General features: G+C 42.4%; 1 protein-coding gene across 1 annotated transcript; it reads left to right on the forward strand.

Annotated features, from left to right (window-relative positions):
- Positions 1–17,448: 17,448 nt before the first annotated feature.
- Positions 17,449–23,841, forward strand: LOC308092711 (hyaluronidase-like; the record flags this gene model as incomplete). The annotated part of the gene is made up of 3 exons (XM_080438802.1): positions 17,449–18,303; positions 21,128–21,217; positions 23,344–23,841. 3 exons carry the CDS (start codon positions 17,449–17,451, stop codon positions 23,839–23,841), a joined length of 1,443 nt encoding a protein of 480 aa, XP_080294928.1.
- Positions 23,842–25,426: the final 1,585 nt, after the last annotated feature.

Here is a 25,426-nt window from a genome sequence, read left to right on the forward strand (position 1 = left end):
GCGTTGCGTCGTCATCATTGCTGCTGGGCAAAAACATCTCATTCTGCCTTGATGGATTTTTAAACCCTCCTTGCAGGTTTTACTGCAGTCTGTAGCTTTTGGGTTCTTCCTCTCAGAAGAAGTGGTTAATTTGGGCTGCCAACCCACTCCACCCGGGTCGCCGTCTCTCCGGCCGTCCTAATAAATAAATAAAATACAAATAAATAAGAAAAATCATGTATATTACATGTATAACAATAAATGTGATCATGTGTTGTTTCTGTTTTTCTGAATCTGTTTTTCTTTCTTTTTTGAGAGTTAAATTGTTTTCTTTATTTGTCATGTATGTACTTTATGTTGAAAGGGTAGGCACAATAAGCTATTTAGCTTCAGCCTATACCTTTTTTGGTCATGACTATGTCATATGTATTATTGTTGTTGTTGTTGTTTTTGTGCACATGGAATATATTGTTTCCATAGTGAACTGATGACCAAAATGAAAAATGGCTAGTGATTCATACAGTGTACAGACAGACAATTGTTATTTGAAGTTAGTTTGTTAGTTGGTTATTATTGACATACAATCCAAAAACATTCACACTGTGGAGAAAAACATATTTATTAGGGTTAAATGGGTTAAATGCCATCCTGACTATCAACATACTTTGAGGCCCTTGACAGGGCCTCAAAGTTTAGCCCTTCAGGGGGCCCCAGGAGCCTAGGTTTGAGGCTCAGACCCAGCGAGAACCACTGCTGTAAATACAGAGGAGGGGCCCACACACATTTGATATTTTGATTAACCTATACATTTATCGCGGCCCAGTTCCCCCCAAGGGCCCCTGAGAGACAAGGGTCCCTGAGAGACAAGGGCCCCTGCTACAGCGTACAAAGCTGGGCTTTGTACGGTGTAGCAGTGGTCCTCAAAGGGCTCACTTTGAGCCTGGGGCCCTTGTCAGGGCCTCAAACCCAGCGAGAAATACAGAGGAGGGGTCCACACATTTGATATTTGATTAACCTATACATTTCAGTTTAGTAAATTAACGATGACCGCAAGTGTGTGTGTACGTGCGTGTTACGTGCGTACGTGCATTAAATTAATTCTCAACACATTGAGTGCTCCTCCCGCGAGGGGGGAGAACTGTCCAATTTCCCCCGCCCTGTCAGCGGCCCTGGCACAACATATTTTCAGGATTTAAAATGTTAGGGCCTACCCAGTATAAAACCCTTGATGCGCCGTAGTTTAGCTTGTAGAAATTGTTTGTTTGGTATATCCATCCTTTATTCCAACTCGTAGCGACTGGCGAGACTATAGTAGTTATACTTGATTTAGCATTTAAATGCTAACAGGGGGAACCAAAACAAAGCGCCGCCGAAAAAACGGAACCCACACACCCTACGTTTTTTTTTTTCTCTTTTTTTTTTCAGTAGGCGTGGCCTAGACCGGATCACACGGGCCATTTAATAACGAATACCAGGCTTTCCACCGTGGTGGAAAGCCTGGTGACGGTTAGGTGAGGTTAGGAGAATCTCCTTCCTGCCTTCAGGAAGGAGATACGGTAGGTGTTCCAGCATTACAATAAGGTCAGACTGAAGAGGTCCTCTGTCCATCAGACGACTTTGAGACTTAATCAGGAGTTTAGGCCAGGGGTAGACTGAAGGGTGGACATTGATTGCTCTTGTCTTTATGTTTTTATGTTTGTTTTCTGTGCTATGTCAAATGTGTGTATATGTGTTGCATAAAGGGCTGCTGGGTCGCAAAGACACATTTCAGTGTGCGCTGATGATGAAGTATTATCGTATCGTATCAGTAGTTCTCAAACTCTTTCGTGCCAAGGATCCCTAAATTGATATGTATTTGGTCGCACCAACCCCCATCTGAAAATGTTTTGTGCCAGGGACCCGCCCCCATAAGAGAAGATTTGTGTTAATAATTCATAATAATTCAACATTTTTCAAACACTTAAGATTAAAACAAAAAAAAGATGTACAAGCTCGCAGTGCGGCACTCAATGAGCGTAGTGAGCTTTTGAAATCCCAAGAGTTTTCAGAAAAACCTATGTTTCCATATAAATATATATAGCGCTAAAATCCAAAATGACAAAGATGCTTTCCCGGTTTTAATGGGCTAACCCGAGCATAACCTCAAGGCATGTGGCCTCGTTGTAACATTTCACGATTCAGTGCTCCCTGGCAATGCTACAGTAGTAGATAAGAGCTCCTATAGTGTGTATTGTTCTAGAAGGATGCCGTTTGCCTCAAATAGAGGATTGTGTATTATAATGTCAACTTCATAACATAACGAGGGACTTAGTGGATCTACAAGCTTATTTCCATTGTGGAAACACAGGAAATAACACGGAACAGTCACAACATAAAAGAGACAAATACATACATATCACAAACTACTGTATGAGACAGGTAGCAGAATCCGTGTAAGGCCTAGAGGAGTGTTTGGTCCTTTTCCGTAGCGGTATAGGAGGACATTCTAAACACACACGCAAGCACGCACACACTGTCATACTGAAGTCTACTCTATACTACTATAATGACACAGTGAAATCCCACTGAGTTGTGTGCAGTATGGTAAGGTGTCCAGCAGGTGTCACCATAGCCTCAGGTAAGGGCAAGTCCTTGTCCTGAAGTTCTTATACATTTCTTCCATGCATATGATGCTAATGTTTTTTTTTAAATAACATGTACACACCTGCATAATGCATAGCATTTAAACATCTGCCTATGATGCATATCATGTAAACCTCTGCATATGATCAGTGGTGGAAAAAAATACTGCAATATAGAAATACTCTGTTACAAGAAAAGTCTGGAATTCAAAATATATTTGAGTAAAAGTACAAAAGTAAAGGCATCAAAATGTACTTAAAGTACCAAAAGTAAAAGTACTCATTATGCAGAATGTCCCATTTCAAGTTTCAAATGTATAAACATCTTTAGCAGATGTACAAGCTCACAATGCGTCGCATCGCGACGCATTGTTAGCTAGTAGATCTGCTATTTTCAAATGGCCGACATGTATATAGGGCTGAAGTGGTTAATGTGTGTTTCGTAATAATAATCCAAATCTACAAAGTAAATAGTAACTCAAGTTTAAAATAATTGTAGTGGAGTAAAAGTACAATATTTGCCTTCGCGATGTAGTGGAGAAGTAAAAGTATTGGAAATTGGAAATACTCAAGTAAAGTACAAATACCTCAAACTTGTACTTAAGTGCAGTACATGTACTTAGTTACTTTCCACCACTGCATATGATGCATATTCCCCTTTAAAGCATGTATAGTAAAATCCTCGGCAGTAGATGGCAGCAGACACTTAATTCTCAAGCAGCTACACACTGGCAAACACAAAGATGCATTAAAACCAGTGGTGGAAAAAGTACTCAAATGTTTTACTTAAGTAAAAGTATCAATACTGCAATGCAGAAGTACTCTGTTACAAGTAAAAGTCCGGAATTCAAAATTTACTTGAGTAAAAGTACAAAAGTATTGACATCAAAAAGTACTTAAAGTACCAAAAGTTAAAGTACTAAAATGTTTGAAAATAGCAGATCTACAAGCTCACAACGCGTCGCATCGAGCTTGTAGATCGGCTATTTTCAAATAGCCTAGGTTTAAAACAGGGCCAAAGTGGTTAATGTATGTTTCATAATATCATAATTTATATCTGAAAAGTAACTAGTAACTAAAGTTTTCAAATAATTGTAGTGGAGTAAAAGTACAATATTCGCCTCTCAGATGTAGTGGAGTAGAAGTAAAAGTATTGGAAATTGGAAATACTCAAGTAAAGTAGACATACCTCAAAAATGTACTTAAGTACAGTACTTAAGTAAATGTACTTAGTTACATTCCACCACTGATTAAAACCATAGACTGTATAAAATGAATGGACAGCGTTACGCCCCATAGACTCTACAGACCGTAAATGAATCGCGTCATGATCGCGTCATGACACCAGACCTTTATTGGTTGGGTAGCTTGTCAATCAAAAGCAGGGGCGGGGAATGAATGCTATTGGTTGTTTAGCTTGTCAATCAAATCATCCCGCCCCCCCCCCCCCCTAGATAATAACCTACTTTATCGTCAATTTTAAAATAAATGGGACCATAGTTTACCAAAATGCATATCATGATGACTGAAACGAGACTTTAAACTATAGCGACTGGAAGCATATCGTTTTTATGACAATTTGTATTAAGGTAAGAACATCTCGTCTAACTTTTTTAAATAAATTCTTTCTGACACCAGCAGGGGTAAAACAGAAAAACTACAGGCCATTCATATGAACTGTCTCTTCCGTATTGGCGTCAATGTAAAAATCTCAGGCTGGCCCCTTGATTAAAACATGCCCGTCAGCTCAGCTCCTTGGAATGAACGTCTCTAAGCTCACACTTAGCAGAGAGTATTCTCACAGTCCTGGCCTTAATCCACCTCTGCTTCAGGTCTCATAATGTCTAACGTTATTACGTGTGGAATGGAACGGTTTGATTAGATTTGTCACGTTGTGTCTGTGACGCTTCCTTCCTTCCTTCCTCCCTCCTGTACTTTTGTTGTCTAGACACTCACTAAAACCCTGATGATGGGAGTTCTTAAGGTCAGAGACGTGTTTGTTTGATGTTTGCGAGGAAGTTCTCATGGAGTCAATTGCTGCTGTGTCAACAGGGGGCATCGAAATGGACTCCTTTTCTTTTGATCACCGCCAACCAACCAACCAACCAACCAGGCTGTCTGTCTGCATGCACACTATGAGGAGAACCACTGGCAGTAATCTCACAATGTAACTGTAATATCTTTCTAATTGAATCTCGGTGTCCCTGTCCCCTCTTTTGGGTATGTCCTTACAGATAAATGAATAAATGAATAATCTATTCATTATACCAAGGGCTCCCAAAACCTTTCAGGCCGTGAACCCCCCCCCCAAACTTTGAATTGTTGGCATCACATTTAGTTTGACTCGGTTCCACACAGATAACAATTGTGAAAATAGCCAAACTACTATCCGGTGAACTGGGGGTCCCGAACCCCAGTTTGGGAACCACTGCATTATACAACAAAGTATCAAGAAGGTTTTATTTGCCACTAATAACTTCAACAAGTACAAGCAACGGAATGTTGCTTGTAAATTGTAAATGATGGTCCCATTTATTTTAAAATTGATGATAAAGTAGGGTGTGCTCTAGGAGGGGCGTGGATACCTTGCGATGATTTGATTGACACGCTACACAACCAATAGCATTCATTCCCCACCACCGCTCTGGTCCCAACCAATAGCATTCATTTCCGTGTGCATAGGATATGACGCGAAATAGAAAGATGGCGGATTTGAAATTGCTGAAAAATAGGCTTTATTTACGGTCGTAAAGTCTATATGGGCGTAACGCTGTCAATTCTTTTTTACAGTCTATTTGCAGGCCTTAAAATTGTTCCGGCAATCGTCCCACGTTATAGATTATGTGAGAAATCTTTTACATTTTTACCTGAGTGTGGCGCTAGAGGAAAGGTCATAGCAACATTCAAATGATTATAGGGTTCATCCTCCACTGAGCATGAATGCACTCAGTGCAAGTTTCATGGAAATCTGCCCCTTTTTGCAAGTGGAAAAGTTGTTATAATGGGGACGCTAAAGGAAAGGCCATGGAGTCACTATTATGACCAGTAGAGGTCATCCTCTGCAGAGCATGAAGGTGCACACAGCACATCATCTCGTGCAGTGGTTCTCAAACGTTTTCATGTCGAGGACCCCCAAAATGATATGTATTTGGCCGCGGACCCCCATCTCAAAATATATTTTTTTATAAAGCAAAGATTTGAGTTAAAAATGTTCGCTTTAAAAATATATGTATATTCAAAGATTTGCACAAGTTTTCACGATTAAAAAAAAATCTACAAGCTCATAGCGCGGCACTCGGTGCCTCGCTATGAGCTTGTAGATCTGCTATTTTTGAATTGCTAAACTATCAAATATGGTTAAAGTGGTTAAACTTATTGTGACACTATATTAACACATTTTGCTGGGTACCCCTCCAAGGACCGCTACCCCACTTTGAGAACCAATGATCTAGTAGTGTTTTGAAATATCTTGCGTGGCACAGGAGTACCATTATGAACATTGGCATCCATATTCTGGACATGTAATACTGTAGGTTAAGTTTACTAAGTATTTATGGTTTAAGTGGTTAAATGTCTGAAATAAATAAAAAACATTAATTTACACAACACTGAAGCTACAGTACCAATATGAAATGTATGAACAAATGTAATCTGTAACACAATTTTATGCATGTAGTGGGGGTCCCTGCTTCATCTCTCTCTCAGCTAAGGGGTCCTTGGCCTGAAAAACATTGAAGACCCCTGCTGTGGGAGAACATTTGTCAAAAAATTGCAGATACAAGCTCACAACGTGCCACGATGTGTTGTGAACTTGTAGATCAGGCTATTTACGGGTAAGAGAGAAGATTTAGTGTAGAAGGGGGAAAAAGGAGGTAATATTTTGACCTGACGGGCAATATTCAAATTATCCCCTGAGCAAGCAGGCCGGTTCTATTAGCTCAATGGTTGAACATTGCAGCACTTGCTCAGGAAACCGGGTTCAAATCCGGGGTAGAAGAGCAAAGTTACATAGTGCTGATATAAGTGTTCCAACATCAGATAACCATCAAACACTGCATGCTGGCAAAAAATACCAAGGACTAATCCTGATGATGATGATGATGATGAAGCAGCAAACCCTATAGAAACCCACACACCTAACTCATGTTTTTAATGTCCATGCAGGTTCTGTGTGAGTCTGTATAAAGTCAACACCAGCCAAGCACATTGTAAAGGCTTCAAGCAAACCACTTAAACCTGTTTCTACAGCTGAGTTATACGGAGAAGAACTATACACTTCCACAGCAGCCCTCAATCGATGAAAAAAAACACAATCGGATCGTGGGAGGCCCGGGGGAAAGAAGCGGGAGATACGACGTCCGTCGAACCCGCGAGGCCTGTATAGACGCTGTTCAGCTGTTTCTGCAGGAAATACTTGGCCTCAAGGAATGTGCCTGGGATCGTTTTCTCTTACAGTAACATGTGCGCAACACAGACCACGGTTAATTTTTTTATGTGATATCGCGTGACGGGGCCCTCGGAGGTGATGTTGTGCAAAGTCAACTTTGCGTGCGGAAAGGAAGGCCATTCTGCATGTGTGTGGGCCGACGTGGCCATAGGTTCATGATGATCAGTGTTGCCAGATTTTGCGAGAGAAATAAGCAACCAGGGTCTCTATGAAAACAAGCCCAAAAGGAGCAACTAGACTGTCTACACGAGCACTTTAAACCGATATGCATCGGATACTTGAAAATAGCCAATCTACAAGCTCACAACGCTTCGCGATGCGACGCCTTGTGAGCTTGTAGATCTGATATTTTCAAATGAAATCTTGAAAAAAAGTTAACATTTTGAATATATATTTTTTAAACATTCTAACACCACAAATCTGGTACAGGGGTCACAACACACTTTTAGATGGGGGGGGGGGGTCCTTGGATAAATACATGTTAATTTGGGGGTCCTGGACATGAAAATATGAGAACCTCTGGTTTAAACAACATTTCGGAAGCAAGCCCAAAATAAGCAACTACACTTTAGAAACAAGCTCCCCCCCCCCCCCCCCCACACAAAAAAAAGCAACCCGCAACTACCAATATTTACAAGCAACTTTACAGAAAACAAGCCCAAAGTCGCTTATAATAAGCAGACATGGCAACACTGTTCATGATCCTCAATGTTTGGACGATGATGCTGATGCAGAGGTGTTGTACAAGTCCACCTACGCACCACCATAGCTGTTTTCTCAGCTGTTGAAACAAATACGTGTGAGAAACGCCGAACTGGGAGTGGAGCACCCTTTTCCTTTGTTATGCAACTGTCTGGACTTAAGCCTTTTCACGGATGTCAGCTAATTCGTACAGCAAACACCTTTCTTTCCTCTCTGGCTTAAGCAAGTGCTGGCTGGACAGTTTAGTTCTATGAACAAGTGATTTGATTGGAAAAGATGCATTCCAAGAGTGTTGATCGATAAGAGTATGATCTGATAACAACCGTAACGTTATGAAGTGGTTATCTATCATAACCACTTGAACCCTACAGAAAATATCCACTACCCAAATACCCACTTCACAAACGGGTGCCGTGCTTCACCGTTCCAATGACCAAAACTCCACTTCGGGATTTCGCGAAGACCCACAAAAGCATTCAGTAGTCCGTGTGTGTGTGTGTGTGTGTGTGTGTGTGTGTGTGTGTGTGTGTGTGTGTGTGTGTGTGTGTGTGTGTGTGTGTGTGTGTGTGTATGTTTGTATGGTGCGTGTGTGTTTGTGTGTAGCTCAAGGCTGTTAGCGTTAGCTCCCCGTAGCTCACCCACATGATGTGAACAGTAAGGCTGAAATGCTCTTCCCCAGACTTAGATGGAGGCTCTAAAGGCGTTAATTTACTTGCATTAAGTGGCGTGTGACAACACACAGTTGATGCACGGTTTTTACTCGACAGACACGGGCGTGAGGCTGTTGTGTAAGTAGGCTGGCGGCACTTTCAATGGCGGGCGCCTCGTTTTCGCTCGACTCTGGCGGCTGCACTCGGCTCGGTGCGGTTGCCAGGACCCGGATGAACGACACAGACGGCCGAGGCACGGCCGACCGAGGCACAGGTCGCGCATGCGCACCATTCCCAATTGTAAGATAGGATAGGTATTTCACAAAAATAGCAGATCTACAAGCTTACAACGCAACGCATCGCCTTGTGACGCGCCGTGAGCTTGGTAGAGGGAAAGAAAATAGGGGGCCGTGGATAGACCCCTAGGGGACTCCAGTCGGCGAAGTATATAGGGTTTAAATTAATCAGAATCACACATCTCACTTTTTTCTTTTTTTACACTTTAACTTGTATTTTTAGTTAGTTAGTATGTTTGTATTGTATTTTCTTTGTTCAGGACCCCAGGAACACTAGAGGCTCTTTTTCCCCCCTTTTCTGCCTTTATTTATAGACTATTAGTGACGATGTACAGGAAACGGGGAGAGAGAGATGGGGAGAGACATGCAGTAGAGATCGTCGGGACCGGGACTCTAACCCGCGATGCACTGTCAGGCTACACTTTAGCCTAGGTGCCCGGGCCGTAAGGCCAGCGGTCCTGGCCCATGTCTCTCTAATGGGGATCCTTTAATCAACATAAACATAAACATAAACACATGCCACCAAAGCGACTGTCAACAGACTCTAATTTCACTGGTTGCATAATAAATGAAAACATACACTAGATAAACACGTACACGACACAAAGTAGCTGGCCTAGACTTATCCAAAAAGTAGCAAACAATTAAGTGTGCCAGAAAAAAAAGATGTTTACGTGTTGCCTGGCAACAGTCCAGCAGCAGTCCCCGGTCCAAGTTACAGAACTATTTGCGTCGGCGGAGCCAAATAAATGATTAAATAAACATAGAAATCATAATCTGCCGTCGTAGGCACAAGGTCGTATCAGGCACGAGGTCGCGGCCTTGTGCCGAAGATAATCACAGCCGTGCAGATATAGACGTACAGGACGAGAGCACTGCCTCTCATGTGATAATGCTTAAATATTGCTGCTGTCTGCAGAGACCTCTTATCTCCATATTTTATGCGGTGCAAAGCGACGTGTTTTGAGCTTGTAGATCTGCTACTTTTGATGCTTTTGAATTGGAATCCTGAAAAGTAACAGTTTAGTTTTTTGGACATACCGCAGGAGGTTTCCACACGAGCGAGTTTCAACACGATCCTATGTCCTATGTGGTATAAATCTCCATCAGTCTGTCCTAGCCAATGCAAAAGCTTCTGAGTTGTGCTTTCTGTATCTGCTCAGTTTCTCTATAGTATGAGCTATAGTTTGCCAAACGACCAGTCCATCCTCTTGAGAGCTCATTTCTGCATTAAAACAATGGATTTGGTTAAAAGTTGTAGTTAACTAATAGCCGATAATATGAACATTAACACTATGGCTAGCGTGCGAAACAGTTAGTGATACAATACAAGAGATCCATTCCATTTGATCTATTCTGATCTCATGGAAACCTCGTTATGTCTTACTTTTCAGGATTCAAATTCAAAACTATAGCACCACGTTTGGAGCTTGCAGATCTGCTACTTTTGATACTTTTGTGGGACACTGTAATATGATCAAGCAGGGCATTCATTTACAAAGAAACGCAAAAAAGTGAAAATATAAGAGATAAGAGCTTTCTGCCTGACAGCAGCGATATAATAGTTTTCATCTAGTAAACTAGTTGAGATGGGTCTGGGGCAGGAATGAGCTCTTTTCTTTCTCGGTGGGAGAGTCGTGCCCATCATCATCATCATCATCTCTCTCTTGGTTGAGTTAGTAGCCAGGTCAATGAGGAGGGGCTGAAGCCAACAATAGCGGGGCCATCGCTGGTCCCACTAACCGGGCCAAGGGACCCAGCCAGACCCAGGGGACACAGTAGGGACGCTGTTGGTGGAAAACTCTATAGAAGAGAAACAATTTCAGCTTTTGTCAACAGGCAACACAAGAAGCTTTCATCAGGACTGGGCGACTATTACCTGGAGGTATGTGAACGTTTGATCAATTATTGTTGATTAGTATTGAAATGTTTGAGATACCAGTGCTTCTCAAACTTTTCCATGCTAAGGACCGCAAAATGTGTGTATTTGGCCGTGGAAAATGTTTTGTGCCAGGGACCCCCAGAGGTGACAAAAAAATGCAAAATGATTCTTTTTTTTCTTTTTCAAAAGTAGCAAATGTACAAGCTCACAGCGTGGCATGAAGTGGCGCACTGTGAGCTTGTATCTGCTATTTTTGAATAGCCAAAGTGTAAAATATGGATTAAGTAGTCAAAATTATTGTGATGCTATATAAACTGCTTTAGCTAGGGACCCCCTGGAAACTCCCCAAGGACCCTGGGGGTCCCCGGACCCCACTTTGAGAACCAATGCGTTACACTGGAAATGCAGAAAGAAAATAATAATCTTGTAGTTAAATTCTCATGGGCCTAGATAACTAATGTAGTCACTGCTGTTCAGAGGTAATTAAATGTAATATGTAGGCTGCTCCCTAATCATTCCTTAACGGCTCCCTGCATCTCTTTAAGCTGATCCACTAAAACCAAATGTGCCACCACAGGCATCAATGTGCTGGCCGTTGAGTCATGTTAATACAACCACCATCCCATATTTCCCATATGGAAATTGGCTTTGACCAAAGCAACGGCAGAATGCGGAGAGACGGCATGATACAAGGACATATGAATATCGTTAAGGCTGTTTTCAGTGATGAAAATTTACTTCAGCTTAACAGTTGTGTGCGCGCGCATACTGTGTGAATGTGTGCATGTGCGCGTGTGTGTGTGTGTGTGTGTGTGTGTGTGTGTGTGTGTGTGTGTGTGTGTGTGTGTGTGTGTGTGTGTGTGTGTGAGAGAGAGAGTGTGTGAGTGAGTGAGTGAGTGAGTGAGAGATTTGCAGGTGTTGCAGGATGGGATGTGGGGAGTTGTTTAGGGAGCAGAACCAGTGGTGTAAAGTGTACTCAAGTACTGTACTTAAGTACAATTTTGAGGTACTTTTTACTTTACTGGAGCATTTCCAATTTTCAGTACTTTTACTTCTACTCCACTACATCTCAGAGGCAAATATTGTACTTTTACTCCACTATAATTATTTGAACATTTTAGTTACTTGTTACTTTGTAGATTTTGATTATTACAAAACCACTTCAGACCTATACTTTGGCAAATTGAAAATAACCGATCTACAAGCAAAGCAAAGCAACGCGTTGTGAGCTTGTAAATCGGCTATTTTCAAATGATTTTTATACATTTTGTACATTTGGAAACTTGTGAAATTGGACTCTGCATAATGAGTACTTTTACTTTGGTACTTGAAGTATACTTTAATGCCAATACTTTTGCACTTTTACTCCAGTAAATGTTGAATACCAAACTTGTACTATTTCTACAATAGGGCATTGATACTTTTACTTACAGTAAGTAAAGAAATGTGAGTAGCTACTTCTTTCATCACTGGAAGGCATATGTGACAGTTCTGACACACATTCATACTGTACCATAGACTGTCCACAACAACGACACCATACGTGTTATGGAATTTACAAATCTACAGAACGCACACGCACATACTGTACACACACCGACACTGTAGACTTCTAACTCAAAACAAACATAGGCCTCCATATGGTGAGAGAGTTGATATGCAGATGGGACAGCATCAACAAACATCTTCTTCACATGCTGACTAAACCACACACACACACACACACACACACACACACACACACACACACACACACACACACACACACACACACACACACACACACACACACACACACACACACACACACACACACACACACACACACAGTTTCTGCCTGCCTGGTGGCTGCTTGTGGTCAGGATGAGTGTCTCAATTCGCTTTTACACTTTCTCTCGCTTTTCAGCGTTCCTTCCACCTCTGGCACAGCCCTCCTCTCCCCCTCGGAGAATCATTTCATTGTTGCCGGGCAGAAACCTCTTATCACCATGTTTTAACTTTGTGCAGGTTTTTTTCTGTAAATGTATACCCTACAATTGATCATACTACAGCGTCACACAAAAACATAAAAAAGTAGCGGATCAGCAATCTTGAAACGTGGCGCGAAGCGGCGCATTTTGAGCTTGTAGATCTGCTACAAATATAGATTGTAGATCTGCCACTTGAGCTTGTAGATCTGCTACTTTTGCTGTTTTTGAATTTGAATTTCACATGAGATTTCCACCTGACAGAGATGATATTATCTAGCAGATTCGCAAGCTCGAAGATTGCGGATCTGCTACCTTTGATGCTTTTGAATTTGAACCCTGACAAGTAACAGTGTTGGACATATGAGGTTTCCACACGACATGGAGACCATTTGCAAATTAACCACATGAACCCTCTAGCATCCCAAAAATACAGCGTTGTTGTGAGCCTGTAGTTCAGATGATTTCACTGAAGTGATTTGGCGTGGAGGGAGAAAAAAAGGAGGGGGACCAAGTATAAGCTACAGACCCCTGGGGGACCCTTGGTCAACGAAGTATATGGTTTAAGTGGTTAACATGCACATAATTATTACGTATGCAATCTTTATTGACCACACCTACATAGTGGACATTTATTAGATAGACACGATACAGTACAATACGTACGGTACGCACGTCATACACAAAAGCATGAAACACATCCGCAACCACACACACACACGCGCACACGCGCGCACACACGCAGGGCTGAATGTCATAATCTGTCTAGCCGTTCCAAAAGAAAAGTGCAAACTGCAGACACTTTTTTAACGCGTGTGCAATGGCTAAATAATGATCATCAGGCGTTCCGCACAAGCACCATGTTGGACATGGTACTTATATACGGCTGCCTGCCTGCATGGGTTATTCACTGCTAATGCAAGGTTAGCTTCATATTTTCCAGAGTGCATGCATGTGCAGCCTTTTAACTCAAACACATACTGTTGAGCGTGAACTGCCAGTCTGCCACTCTGTAGGTATGCAGACTCATAACAGGCCTAAGACCCCCCCTAAGACCCCCCTGACCAAAATATTTATGCCAATAACTGCTCACACATGGTGTTAATATGTCAACGGTATCTTCTTTCGCTCACCGCAAGACAACACGGGTTACGTTTCTTTCATGTTGTTCACATTTATAGGCGAGCAAACTGGAGAGATTTGATGACAAGTCACAGATGAATAGTTTAAAAGGTAATCTGGTTTAGATACAAGTTATGTTTTAACCATACTCAAACCTGACATACCACAATTGTATTCCCTCTACACCAAATAATATCTTCCCTGAAAATAGCCGATCTGTAAGCTCACAACGTGTCACATTGTGACGTGTTCTTGTAGATCGCCTATTTTTCGCCCACGTTCGTTCCCAGATTAGGGTTAAGGGCTAATTACGCAGAAATAACTATGAATGGTAAAAACTAACTCTGATCATAGTCCCTACTACAGCATATAGATAGATGCCAGTCTTATTTCACAGGACTGTAAAACAAAAGAAAAAACATTGTAGGTCACAATAGACAAAGACGAGGGTTCGCTTAAATTAAACTAAAGTTATAACTTTGCAGCCATGCTGAAAGTTCATCCCCCCCGACTTCATCTGGATCCAATCAGCCTCATATGGGTTCAGAGCCTCTATAGACTGACTTATGCCATTTAGCGGTGTCTGTTTGAGGGGAAAACACAAGATCAAAAGAAGGGAGATTCTTCTGTAATTTTTTTTAACTGAGACATTGTTTTTGGGGGGTCTTTTCTTGTGGCCAGTCAGTGGCACCGGGCCTGGCTGTGGTCTAGTCAGCTCAGCCTCAGAGACTCAGAGATTTCCCCACACACTGTTTGTCTTGGGTCTTGGACGGCCATGAAAACCAGGACGCTACGCTACATGGTCATTACGGGAAAAAAATAAATAAACGTGGAAGCCGTCACAGCGTTATTAGGCAATGCTCAAGTTGAATTGGAGTTGAGGCATCTAACTGTGAAATGTGAAATTACGGCCATCTCAAATAGTTCAAAAATATTTTTGAAAGAATCGTCTCGCTGCCAAGTCTGATTTTTAGACAATTCTCTGCCTCCTCTCTCCATGTTCTTCCTTTCTTACCTCAAAATGAATTTCTATGAATTCAATACTGCTGATTAAATGTTATTATTTTTTAAATGAAAGTGAAAATGTCAAACATGAACCAAGAGCAACCCCAGACCACCAGCGGTCGGTTTCCTGCTCCCCTGCTCTGGTTGCGCTGGTTGGTTATGGCTGAGAGAGGATGATGCTTTCTTTTCCATGCTTCTGTCCCAAGAGCTGCCTGCCTGCCTTGGGTTCCCTTCGGAAAAAAGACGTTTAAGCCCAGTTGCAGTTTAAAAGAGACAATGTGGGGCCATCTAAAGCCGAATTTATAGTATCGCAGAGTCTCTTGCCGACAAGAACAGGTCATCAAGAAAACAGATTTCGGCTAGAAAATCAGCTTGAAAAATAGTTATCTCAAAGTTATCTCAAGAAAGATGAGATGAGGAGGAAGGGTTGATGTGCACTTGTGTGAACATGTTTTAATGTACTTTAAGTACATTTACTTAAGTACAATTGTGAGGTATTTGTACTTGAGTATTTCCCATGTCCAATTATTTTACTTCTACTCCACTACATCGCAGAGGCAAATATTGTTGGCTACTTTTACTCCGATCTACAAGCTCACAATGCATCGCTTCACGTGCGTCGTTTCAGATCTTTCACCTATAATGTAGACATGCCCAAGAAAGGGATGCCATGTTGAAAGTGGTAAAAATATGACTAATATTCACATAAATGTACACATCTAGATGATTATAGCACAGAGAAAGCAATAACACAATTAGAATAGCAATGGTTCTCAAACATTTTCATGTCATTGACATTTTCATGTCATTGACATTTTCATGTCAAGGATGCCCAAATTGCTGTATGTATTTGGCCACGGACCCCCCAATTGAAAAGTTGTTGTGACAGCGACCTCAATATTTATGGAGATTATTCGATTTTTCCATTTTATTTATGAAATACTTGGAATAGTTTTTAATTGGTGAAAAGTTTAGATTTTTTTTTTTTAATTTTTTGAAATATAAATATGTTCTTTTTAATGCAGGAAACGAAAGGGAAACAAAAAAGATGTACTCGCGACCCCTAAAAAATTGGTCTGCAACCCAAAGATGGGTCCGCGACCCACTGTTTGAGAACCAGTGTACTATAGTAAACCACACAGCCTAGTCTCTACATCACACGCGGCCCACAGAGGATGTCACAACATCATCCACTGTTGTGGCATCTCCACAACAAACGGAGCCTGATGGGCAGAACTGGCAGGATCTAATTAGGTGCAGTTTTTTTTTTCTGTCAGAGATGCCACCTTGCCTCAGTAGCAGTGGTTCTCAAACGTTTTCTTGTCAAGGACCCCCAAATTGACACTTCCCGCGGACCCCCATTTGAAAAGATATGCCAAGGACTCCCATAAGAGAAGAGTTTTTACGGCTCTAGCATTTTCAACCATTTTAATTTCAAGGACCCCAAGTTTCACATGCATTAGGGCTACGGACCCCCATTTAATGACATTTATATCTCTGGGACCCCAATTTATATTGTAAAATCTATGTTAATTTAACTCAGAGAGTGTACAAATGGAACCAAATGGACCCTGACGGGTCCATTTGGTTCCATTTGTACACTCTCAGAGTTACAGACCCATAAGGGTCAATTTGGTTCCTAACTATCATTTAACTGGGGACCCCCTGGAACTCCCTCAAGGACCCCTGGGGGTCCCCGGACCCTACTTTGAGAACCAACGCCTCAGAGGACAGAGGGGACATTGTGCTGCAGAGGGTGGAATCTGGAGCACTTCAGCTCGCTGCTCTTTCACCAGCTGTACTGATTATCTCTGCCCACCGGAGCTCATCATAATCACCTTGTATCTTCTCTGCAAACACATAATTGCTCTCCTGTTGTCGTCGTTGTTGCCGTTTGTTTCCCCCTACCTTCTTTTTTTTCTCACGTCTGGTAATATAGCAACGACTAATTGATCCATGAAGCACCACCCGGGGCCATGATGATGGCTCCGATAAGGCCTTATTACCGCCTGGTGCTGCTGGCATTATGGGTCGGCGTAGGAGTGAAGAGGGTTGAGGTTCAAGGTATATATATATGATTGACCCCCTTGCACATTATAGATCAGTGGTTTTCAACCTTTTCAGGCTGCGACCCCCCAAAATAATCATATTTGAACTGGGGACACCCCCACCCTGATAACCACTTGGAATTGTAGGAGTTGAGGCATTACATTATAGTTTGACTCGGTTCCACAGAAAAATTGCAGATCTACAAGCTCACAACGCCTCGCAACACGAGGCGTTGTGAGCTTGTATTATATCTGCTATTTTCAAAATGTTTGCCTCTTTCTTATAATATTTGACAATTTGACCAATGTTTGAGCAGTTTTTATAGTATAGTTTGTTGATTACTTTTGATGCAGTAATGGTCTTTTTTATTTTATTTTAGGTAATAAAAAGGTCTTAAAAGTCCTTAAATTGTCACTTCACTGTCATCTGGGGACCCCCCCCCCCCCCAAAGATAATGTGCATTAGATGTATCTGCACATTATCTACACATTTTTCAAAAATGCTGCTAAATGATAAGCTATTGTACCGTGTCTAAGACAAGACATAAACTCCAGTGTTTTATCATTATTGTATATTTTTAATATATATATATTTTTTCTGCTTTTACTATTATTACGTTAGAATGTCATCATATTTGCGGATACAAATCTCAAAAACTTTTCGCTGCTTGTACTGTACTTGTGTAAGTTAGTGACACATAAACCTTCTTGATTCTCCAAGGTGAGCTGATGAAACAGTCCCGGGCGCCCCTGATCCCCCACCGGCCCTTCGTGGTGGTCTGGAACGCCCCCACCGAGTCCTGCCGCCTGCGCTTCAAGGTGGACCTGGACCTCAGCGTGTTCGACATCGTCGCCAACCTCAACGAGACCCTCAGCGGGCCGAACGTCACCATCTTCTACCACAGCCACCTCGGACACTACCCGTACTACCTGAACTCCGGGGTGGCCGTCAACGGCGGCCTGCCGCAGAACCAGAGTCTGTCCAAGCACCTGAGCAAGGCCCGGGCCGACATCGACAAGCTGATCCCGCACAAGGACTTCCGAGGCCTGGGCGTCATCGACTGGGAGAACTGGAGGCCGCAGTGGGTCCGCAACTGGGGCTCCAAGGACATATACCGCAACAAGTCCAAGGAGCAGATCAGGAAGCTGCATCCCAGTTGGCCGGAGAGCAAAGTGGAGAAAGAGGCTAAGGAACGCTTCGAGAGGGCCGGGCAGATCTTCATGAACTCCACCTTGGGCTTGGCCGAAAGCCGGAGACCCAACGGTCTGTGGGGATTCTACCTGTTCCCGGACTGCTACAACTACGGGTACAAGCAGCACCCGCACCGCTACACGGGCGAATGCCCCAACGTGGAGCGCGTCCGCAACGACCACCTGATGTGGCTCTGGAGGGAGAGCACGGCGCTCTACCCGTCCATCTACCTGGACTACGAGCTCAAGTCCTCGGCCAACACGGTGAAGTTCGTCCACTATCGCGTCAAGGAGGCCATGAGGATCGCGTCGATCGCTCGCGCAGACTTCACCCTACCGGTGTTTGTTTACTCCAGACCTTTCTACGCGTACACCTTCATGGTGCTTACTGAGGTCAGTGACATAGAGAAGAAATCACTATAGATTCTGGTTTTTTGTCTGAGAAGTAGTAACACACCTTTCTGGTGTGTGTATATGCTCATTTGTCATGGGCCAATTACAGTTTTTGTTGGTGTAATTTTGTCCATTTAGACATTTAGACCGGGAACACATCTGTGTCATTTGAAGGTTTCTTTGGCTATTCAGAAATAGAAGATATACAAGCTCATTTGGGCAAATCGACTGGGAGAACTGGCCGAAGATATACAGTACAAGCTCATTTGAGCAAATCTTGTGCAAACGTATATATTTTTTATTTTTGGATTGTATGCCTTTATTATAGGATAGGATAGTAGGCTGACAGGAAAATGGGGAGAGAGATGGAGAGATGGGGGGGTGACATGCAGCAAAGACCGGTGCCCGGCGGGATCAGGACTCCAACCTGCGACGCGCTGTCAGGCTACTTTAGAGCATAGGTTTCTGGACCGCTACACCAGCGATTTTTCAAAAAATTGCAGATCTACAAGCTCATCGCTAGCCGCGCTATGAGCTTGTAGATCTGCTATTTTTGAATAGCCAAAGAAATCTAAAATGACACAGATGCGATCCCGGTCACTGACGTGAGAAAATATTAGTATCGTATGTGTAAAGACCATATAAATCATTATAAGGTTGAGGTTGAGACTTTGTGAACATTTAAAACACTAAGAAAATAATAATATTCTCGTGTTAAAGGGATCCCCAAAATTAGTTTTTTTCTATCAATTAGTCACCCCATGGAGACTTGCTTTTTTTGTTTTTGTCGCATTACTAGCCAATAATTTGATGACCGGCAGCAGTTCCGGTAGGAGACACAAAGAGTCTCCTTTGTGTCTCCTACCGGAACCGCTGCCTATCGGTCCGCTGGTCATCAAATTATTGGCTTAGGAATGCGACAAAAAACTGAAAAATATCCATGAATTCAAGTCTCCATGGGGTGACAAATCGATAGAAAACTATTGGGTGAACTATCCCTTTAAGCTACTGTTCTTGATAAGAAGCTACACGGGTCTGTCTGTGCACAGTCGGCCTCATGTCACAGTCTCATGAATAAACATGTGTGCTGCGGAGACGAGCGGGGTCATTAATCTCACGGAACGTCTGGGGGCTGTCACTGAACTATGAGTGGAAGGCTTCCAGCTAGAAGGCCTTACGTGACCTCTCACCGTTCAAAAGCATATGATCACTGCTCAGTGCTTACACAGTCAATTCCTCAGTGTTCATTTATAGCATTTGCACTGGAACTCCAAGAGCGTAGGAGGACCAGGCGACCTTACATGACCTTTCAAAGTTCAAAAACATATTTATGAGGGACAGCTTACACAGTACAATTCTCAAGGCATTTGTAAGTCGGAGAATGAAACCAAAATGGTTCCATTTGAACAAAATGGACCCTTACTGGACCGTTTGGTTCCATTTGTACATTCTCAGAGTTAGATTAACACTGAGGATTTTGCTGTGAAGAGTCGTGGGAGGACCTGTTATTTACATGTGATGACAATCTGGGTCAGGGCTGGAAACAGATGGAAACACTACAAGCTCATCTGCTATTTTTGGAAAAATCTTGGTATATCGAACAGATGGAAACACTTAACCCATTTAGACCGGGAAAGTATCCGTGTCATTTTAAGATTTATTTGGCTATTAAAAAATAGCAGATATACAGTACAAGCTCATCTGCTATTTTTGGAAAAATCTTGAAAAACATTTTTAACTCAAATCTTTGCTTCTGGGGGATTCTACAAATGTCTTCTAAATCCTAACAGGTTTTTTTGTCTTTTTTTTAAGCGTATGTTGCTATTTATATATCAGTGATTCTCAAACTTTTTCATGTCAAGGACCCCCAAAATTATATGTATTATGCCGCGGACCCCCATCTGATTAAATATTTAGTTCCACGGACCCCAGGAGGAAAGATTTGAGTTAAAAATGTATTTATACATTCAAAGATTTGCACACATTTTCACGACTTTTCTTTCTCCAAAAATAGCAGATAAGCTCATAGTGCGGCACTCGGTGCCGCGCTATGAGCTTGTAGATCTGCTATTTTTGAATTGCCAAAGAAATCTTAAAATGACACAGATGCGTTCCCTTCCCGGTCTTAATGGATTAAAGCTATAATCTGTAACTTTTATGTCCTCATAATTGCAACTTGTAACGGCCAGGATTTGAACCCACGGTTCCTCACGAGGGAAAACCAAATTTCTATCTCTCAGTCAAGGGGGAATCCTCTCGGTCTAGCGGTTAAGGCACATACCACATAACACTGTAGGCTCTAATGCAGCCTGGCAGCGAGTCGCGGGTTCGAATCCCTTCGATTCCCTTTGCTGCGTGTCACTCCTTGTCTGTCTCTCCCTGTTTCCTGTCACACAAATAAAGGCAGAAAATCCCTTTAAAAAAAAGGGGAATCCTCTCTTGACCACGGGTGATATTTCACATATGAGTTTAAGGCAGTACTAGTTGTCAACCAGTAGGTGTCTTACCCGACCCCAGGGTCTAAATGTCTCAATGGAAGTGTAGAGAGACCACATCCGAGTCCGACCACTGCACATGTGTTAGTTATGTGGTATTAACATAAACTCCTATACAAAATATCCTTTTTATTAATTAAAATAAGTTCTGGATTGCAGCTTTAAAAAGAGTAGTTCACCCAAAACAGTACTTAAAAAATCTCCATGAATTCAAGGCTTCATGGGGTCTGAAATGGATAGAAAATAAGTACTTTTTTGGGTGAACTACTCTTTTAAGGGCAAGGTGTGAGTACTGTGTCATCATGTGTCATCATGTATTGTTCCTGCAGAGTGACCTGGTTCACACCATCGGGGAGACTGCAGCGCTGGGAGCGTCAGGAGTCGTACTTTGGGGCTCGTCAGAATACGCCCGATCCCAGGTAAACATTCTGACACGGTTCCTTCTGGGGGAAGACCAAGGTTCCATCTGTAGAAACAAACAAACCAACAAAAACAGAGGGGTGTGGGGGGCATTAAATCCCTACATAGTGAAAATAGGTCACACAACATGTAATGCTACTGTTGTAATGTGGTAGATCTGCTATTTTAGCCATTATAAAGTTTGGACAAAAACCTTAACATTAACCCTGGATGCCAGGGTTAAACATACATTTTTTATTAATTGTTTTGATTGTGATATTATCGAACATAATATCAAACATATATCAGGCAAATTACAACGCATGTATTTATTCAGTCTGACCAAAAGCAGGGATAAAAACCCTGTCAGGTGGAAACCACATATGTCCAAAACTGTTACACGTCCAAAAGTAGCAGATCCTTCGAGCTTGTGGATCTGCTACTTTTGAGTAAGTAGGGCGTTAATTTACAAAAAAAAACACAATAAGTTAGAATATGGAGATAAGAGGTTTCTGCCCGACAGCAACGACCATAACAATGAATGACCAGATTGATTGATTGATTGAATACTTTATTTAGAAAAGACATGGAAACAGTACATGGAAGTACAATTCACAATACAAGGTCCTCTAAAATGGATCGCTCATAAAAGCAAATGGCTTAGAGAGGGGGAATATCAAAAGCAGAGGCATGGATCCTCACCAACTAAATGCTACCCTGGTGATAATAACTAAATGGACTCACATCATTCACATACTGTACTGCTGTGTATTTCATAACCTGCTATACATATGTCGTACGTGACAAATGAATCCATCAATGTCAGTGGTATAGAAATAACTTTATAGAATAACTGTGACAAGGCATAAAATTAGGCTTGTGAATGATGTCAGCCGCTTGGCATTGTCTCTGTTCCCAGTTGGGATTTGTTTCTACAGTAACAGTAACAGTAACAGTAACAGTAAAGTACAGTATACAGTTATACAGTATTTACAGTTTCCAGAAATAGTGGATCTCTCTCCTCTGCAGCTGTGTGATGTGTGAAGAAGACCAACGTGATTATTATGGCTTCCTTAACATCCTGTTTACAAGTGGCACATAGACCAAGCATTTACTTAGTATATCTCTGATCAGTGCTGTCACAGATAAAAAAAAATTTTGTAAAGAGACTTGGTGTAGACGGGGAAAAAGTGGTCCAAGTACAGAGCCAACTCAGGTCCAGTTTACTAAGTCTAGAGGGTGTTTAAAACTCCTCATGACACACTAGAAATAATGATATTTGATTCTGTATATCGTCTCTGCCGGGTGGAAATGTGTCCAAAACTGTTACTTTTCAGGATTCAAATTCAAAAGTAGCAAAAGTAGCAGATCTACAAGCTCAAAACACGTCACTTCACGATGAGTTTTGAGCTTGCAGATCTGCTACTTTTGATACATTTGTGTGATGCTGTAGTATGATCAAGTAGTAGGACATTGATTTAATTTACGAAATGAATAGTTTAAATATAAAGAGGTTTCTGCCCGACGATATCGATGAATGACTGGAGGGGGGTATCAGAGGCATTGATTCACCCCTCCTCCCCCCTACTGCGCCCCCCCCCCAAATCAAACCCTATATAGAACAGTTGTGTATTTTCTATATTTCTGAGTATTTAGGCCTATTATTGTCTCCGCCAGGCCGAAAGGCATGGCGAGAGAGTATGTTTTGCCCCCTGTCCGTCCGTCCGTGTGTGTGTGTGTCCGTCCGTCCGTGTGTCCGTGTGTCCGTCATTCTGTCATTTTGTGTACAGCTAATCTCCGGCACCGTTGGCTTGATCGCAACGAAACTGTGCACACACACTCCCTGGATGCCAGAGCAGAACCTCTGCCCCAAATTTTTCAAATTAGCCTTTTATAGCGCCACCAGGAGGCCGCTTTTTGCAAAACACACTTCTTGACAGTACTCCTACAGATTTTATCCAAACATCACGCAAATCAGTACACAGTATCTCTATAGTCATGTGATCAACACGGATCTGTCCAATTTTCCATATTTCATCCTGATTGGCTAAGGTTGGCTTCCAAAGTTTGCAGGATTGCTCCGTTTTCAACAAAATGCCTCAAATCATGAACGCAGCTTGCGATTTTTCTCTCTGAACTCCCACAGAAGAACTGCCAGACGGTGAAGAAGTACATCGACGGGCCGCTGGGCCACTACGTCATCAACGTGACGTCGGCCGCCAAGCTGTGCAGCAAGGCGCTGTGCAAGAAGAACGGCAGGTGCGTCCGCAAGAGCCTGGACTCGGGCGCCTACCTCCACCTCAACCCGCGCTTCTTCCGCGTGCACCGCAACCCGCCGGGCCGCCGCGGGGCGCCCCGCTTCCACGTGAGCGGCCACCTCAACGACCACGACGTCCTGGACATGAAGCACAAGTTCACGTGCCAGTGCTACCAGGGCTGGACGGGGGTCTACTGCGAGACGCCCCAGGGCCAGGCGGTCCCCGACGACCCGGGTCCGCCGCCGCCGGACGACGTCCACCTGCCGCGGCCCCGGGACAACGGGCTCCTGGGGGACATCCTGTTCCTGCTGTCGCTGCATTTCTCCTGTCTGTGCATCATCATGTTCCTGGGACTGTGTCTCATCATCAAGTGTCTGATACTTTAGAACGGTATAGATCTCAATTTCTTTTTGTGCCAAGGACCCCCAAATTGATATATATATATATATATATATATATATATATATATATATATATATATATATATATATATATATATATATATATATTTGGCCGCGGACCCCCATCTGAAAATGTTTTGTGCCAGGGACCACCAGAAGAGAAGATTTATTTATGTTTAAAAGATTCTAAATTATTCAATATTTTCAATGCCCTTTCAATGACTTTTTCATGTCAAGGGCCCCCAAATTGATAGTTTGAGAGGGGTTCGGGGGAAGGAAGCCAGGCGCCCAGGGGGGAGGGGGGGGAACGCATTTTACCCATCTCATTAGGTAGCCTACTGTAAATGTGATTGATTGAATTCTATATTAACAAGATTATTAACAGTACAAGTAGTAGGCCTACAGTCAAAAGTCATACTAAAATACATTACAAATGTGCACCGAACGTGCAAGTTACCCCCAGGTTAGGTGGGGTCGCGAGTCAATGGCCGCATTAGTTTAGGGTCGCGGGCTGAAAAGTTTGGGAACCCATGCTGTAAGGGGTCGAATTGGAGCCCCCTCAAGGAACCCTGAGGGTCCCTGTACCCCACATTGAGTAAGTACAGCACAGGTCCTTGTTAACACGGCGCCAACACGCTTCACTTGACAGACAAGTAAAGAACTAAATAAATACAGGTAATTATATTTGTAGCGAGTCAGCAGCTGTGTGGTTTTCAGGGGACTGCAATGAAGACATCTGACAGAGACACTGATGTCACTAATATCATTAGTTCGACAGAGAGAGAGAGGTCACTCCAGGATGTACGGTTATCATTGAGACGGTTGAATGAACAGAGACTGAATGCAGATTTTAAAGGACGACCACACCCATTTTCAACCTTTCTTCATATAATCGGTCCTCACTAATGCTCATGTTATGGTACCATTTGTGTCTACTCTGTGTGTCAGAGGAGGGCTGTGGACATTTCAGAAACCATGCCTACCAGTGACATCATCGATGGGGAATCCAAGCTAATAGAAACTGCAGGCTTTCTATTCCTGGAACGTAAGAAGTTCTCGCATTAATACAAATCTAAATAGAAAATTTGAAATAGAGAGTTGTTTTTGTTAGTTTTTTTTTTACCATTTTATCATGCTCATTAGTTAGGACCAACTATATGAAGATAGGTTGAATATTTGTGAAGTTGTCCTTTAATAAACAAGAACGTATGGAGATAAGCAGTGGTGGACCAAGTATACTCAACCCCAGTAGTAGTCGAGTCAAAATGGAGATACTCCTGGGCAAATGTTACTCAACTACAAGTGAAAGTTTTGCTCTGTCAAATTTGTACTTGTGTTAATGTGATGGAGTACATGCTTTGCAAGAATTTAAAATACAAATTACAAAGTATATTTTCTTTTTAAAACCAATGCATTGCTGTGCTCAAATTTAGACATTTTAAAAAAACTTTAAAAAAACCAAGTGAAAATAGCAGATCTACAAGCTCGTAGAGCTATCTTCACATATTTGCCATAGGCTAAAGTGATGAATTCATAATGTACAATATTACCATATTTGTCTTTGAAATGC

This window comes from Gymnoscopelus braueri (assembly GCF_963280865.1).
Source record: "Gymnoscopelus braueri genome assembly, chromosome: 9".
Classification (NCBI taxonomy): domain Eukaryota; kingdom Metazoa; phylum Chordata; class Actinopteri; order Myctophiformes; family Myctophidae; genus Gymnoscopelus; species Gymnoscopelus braueri.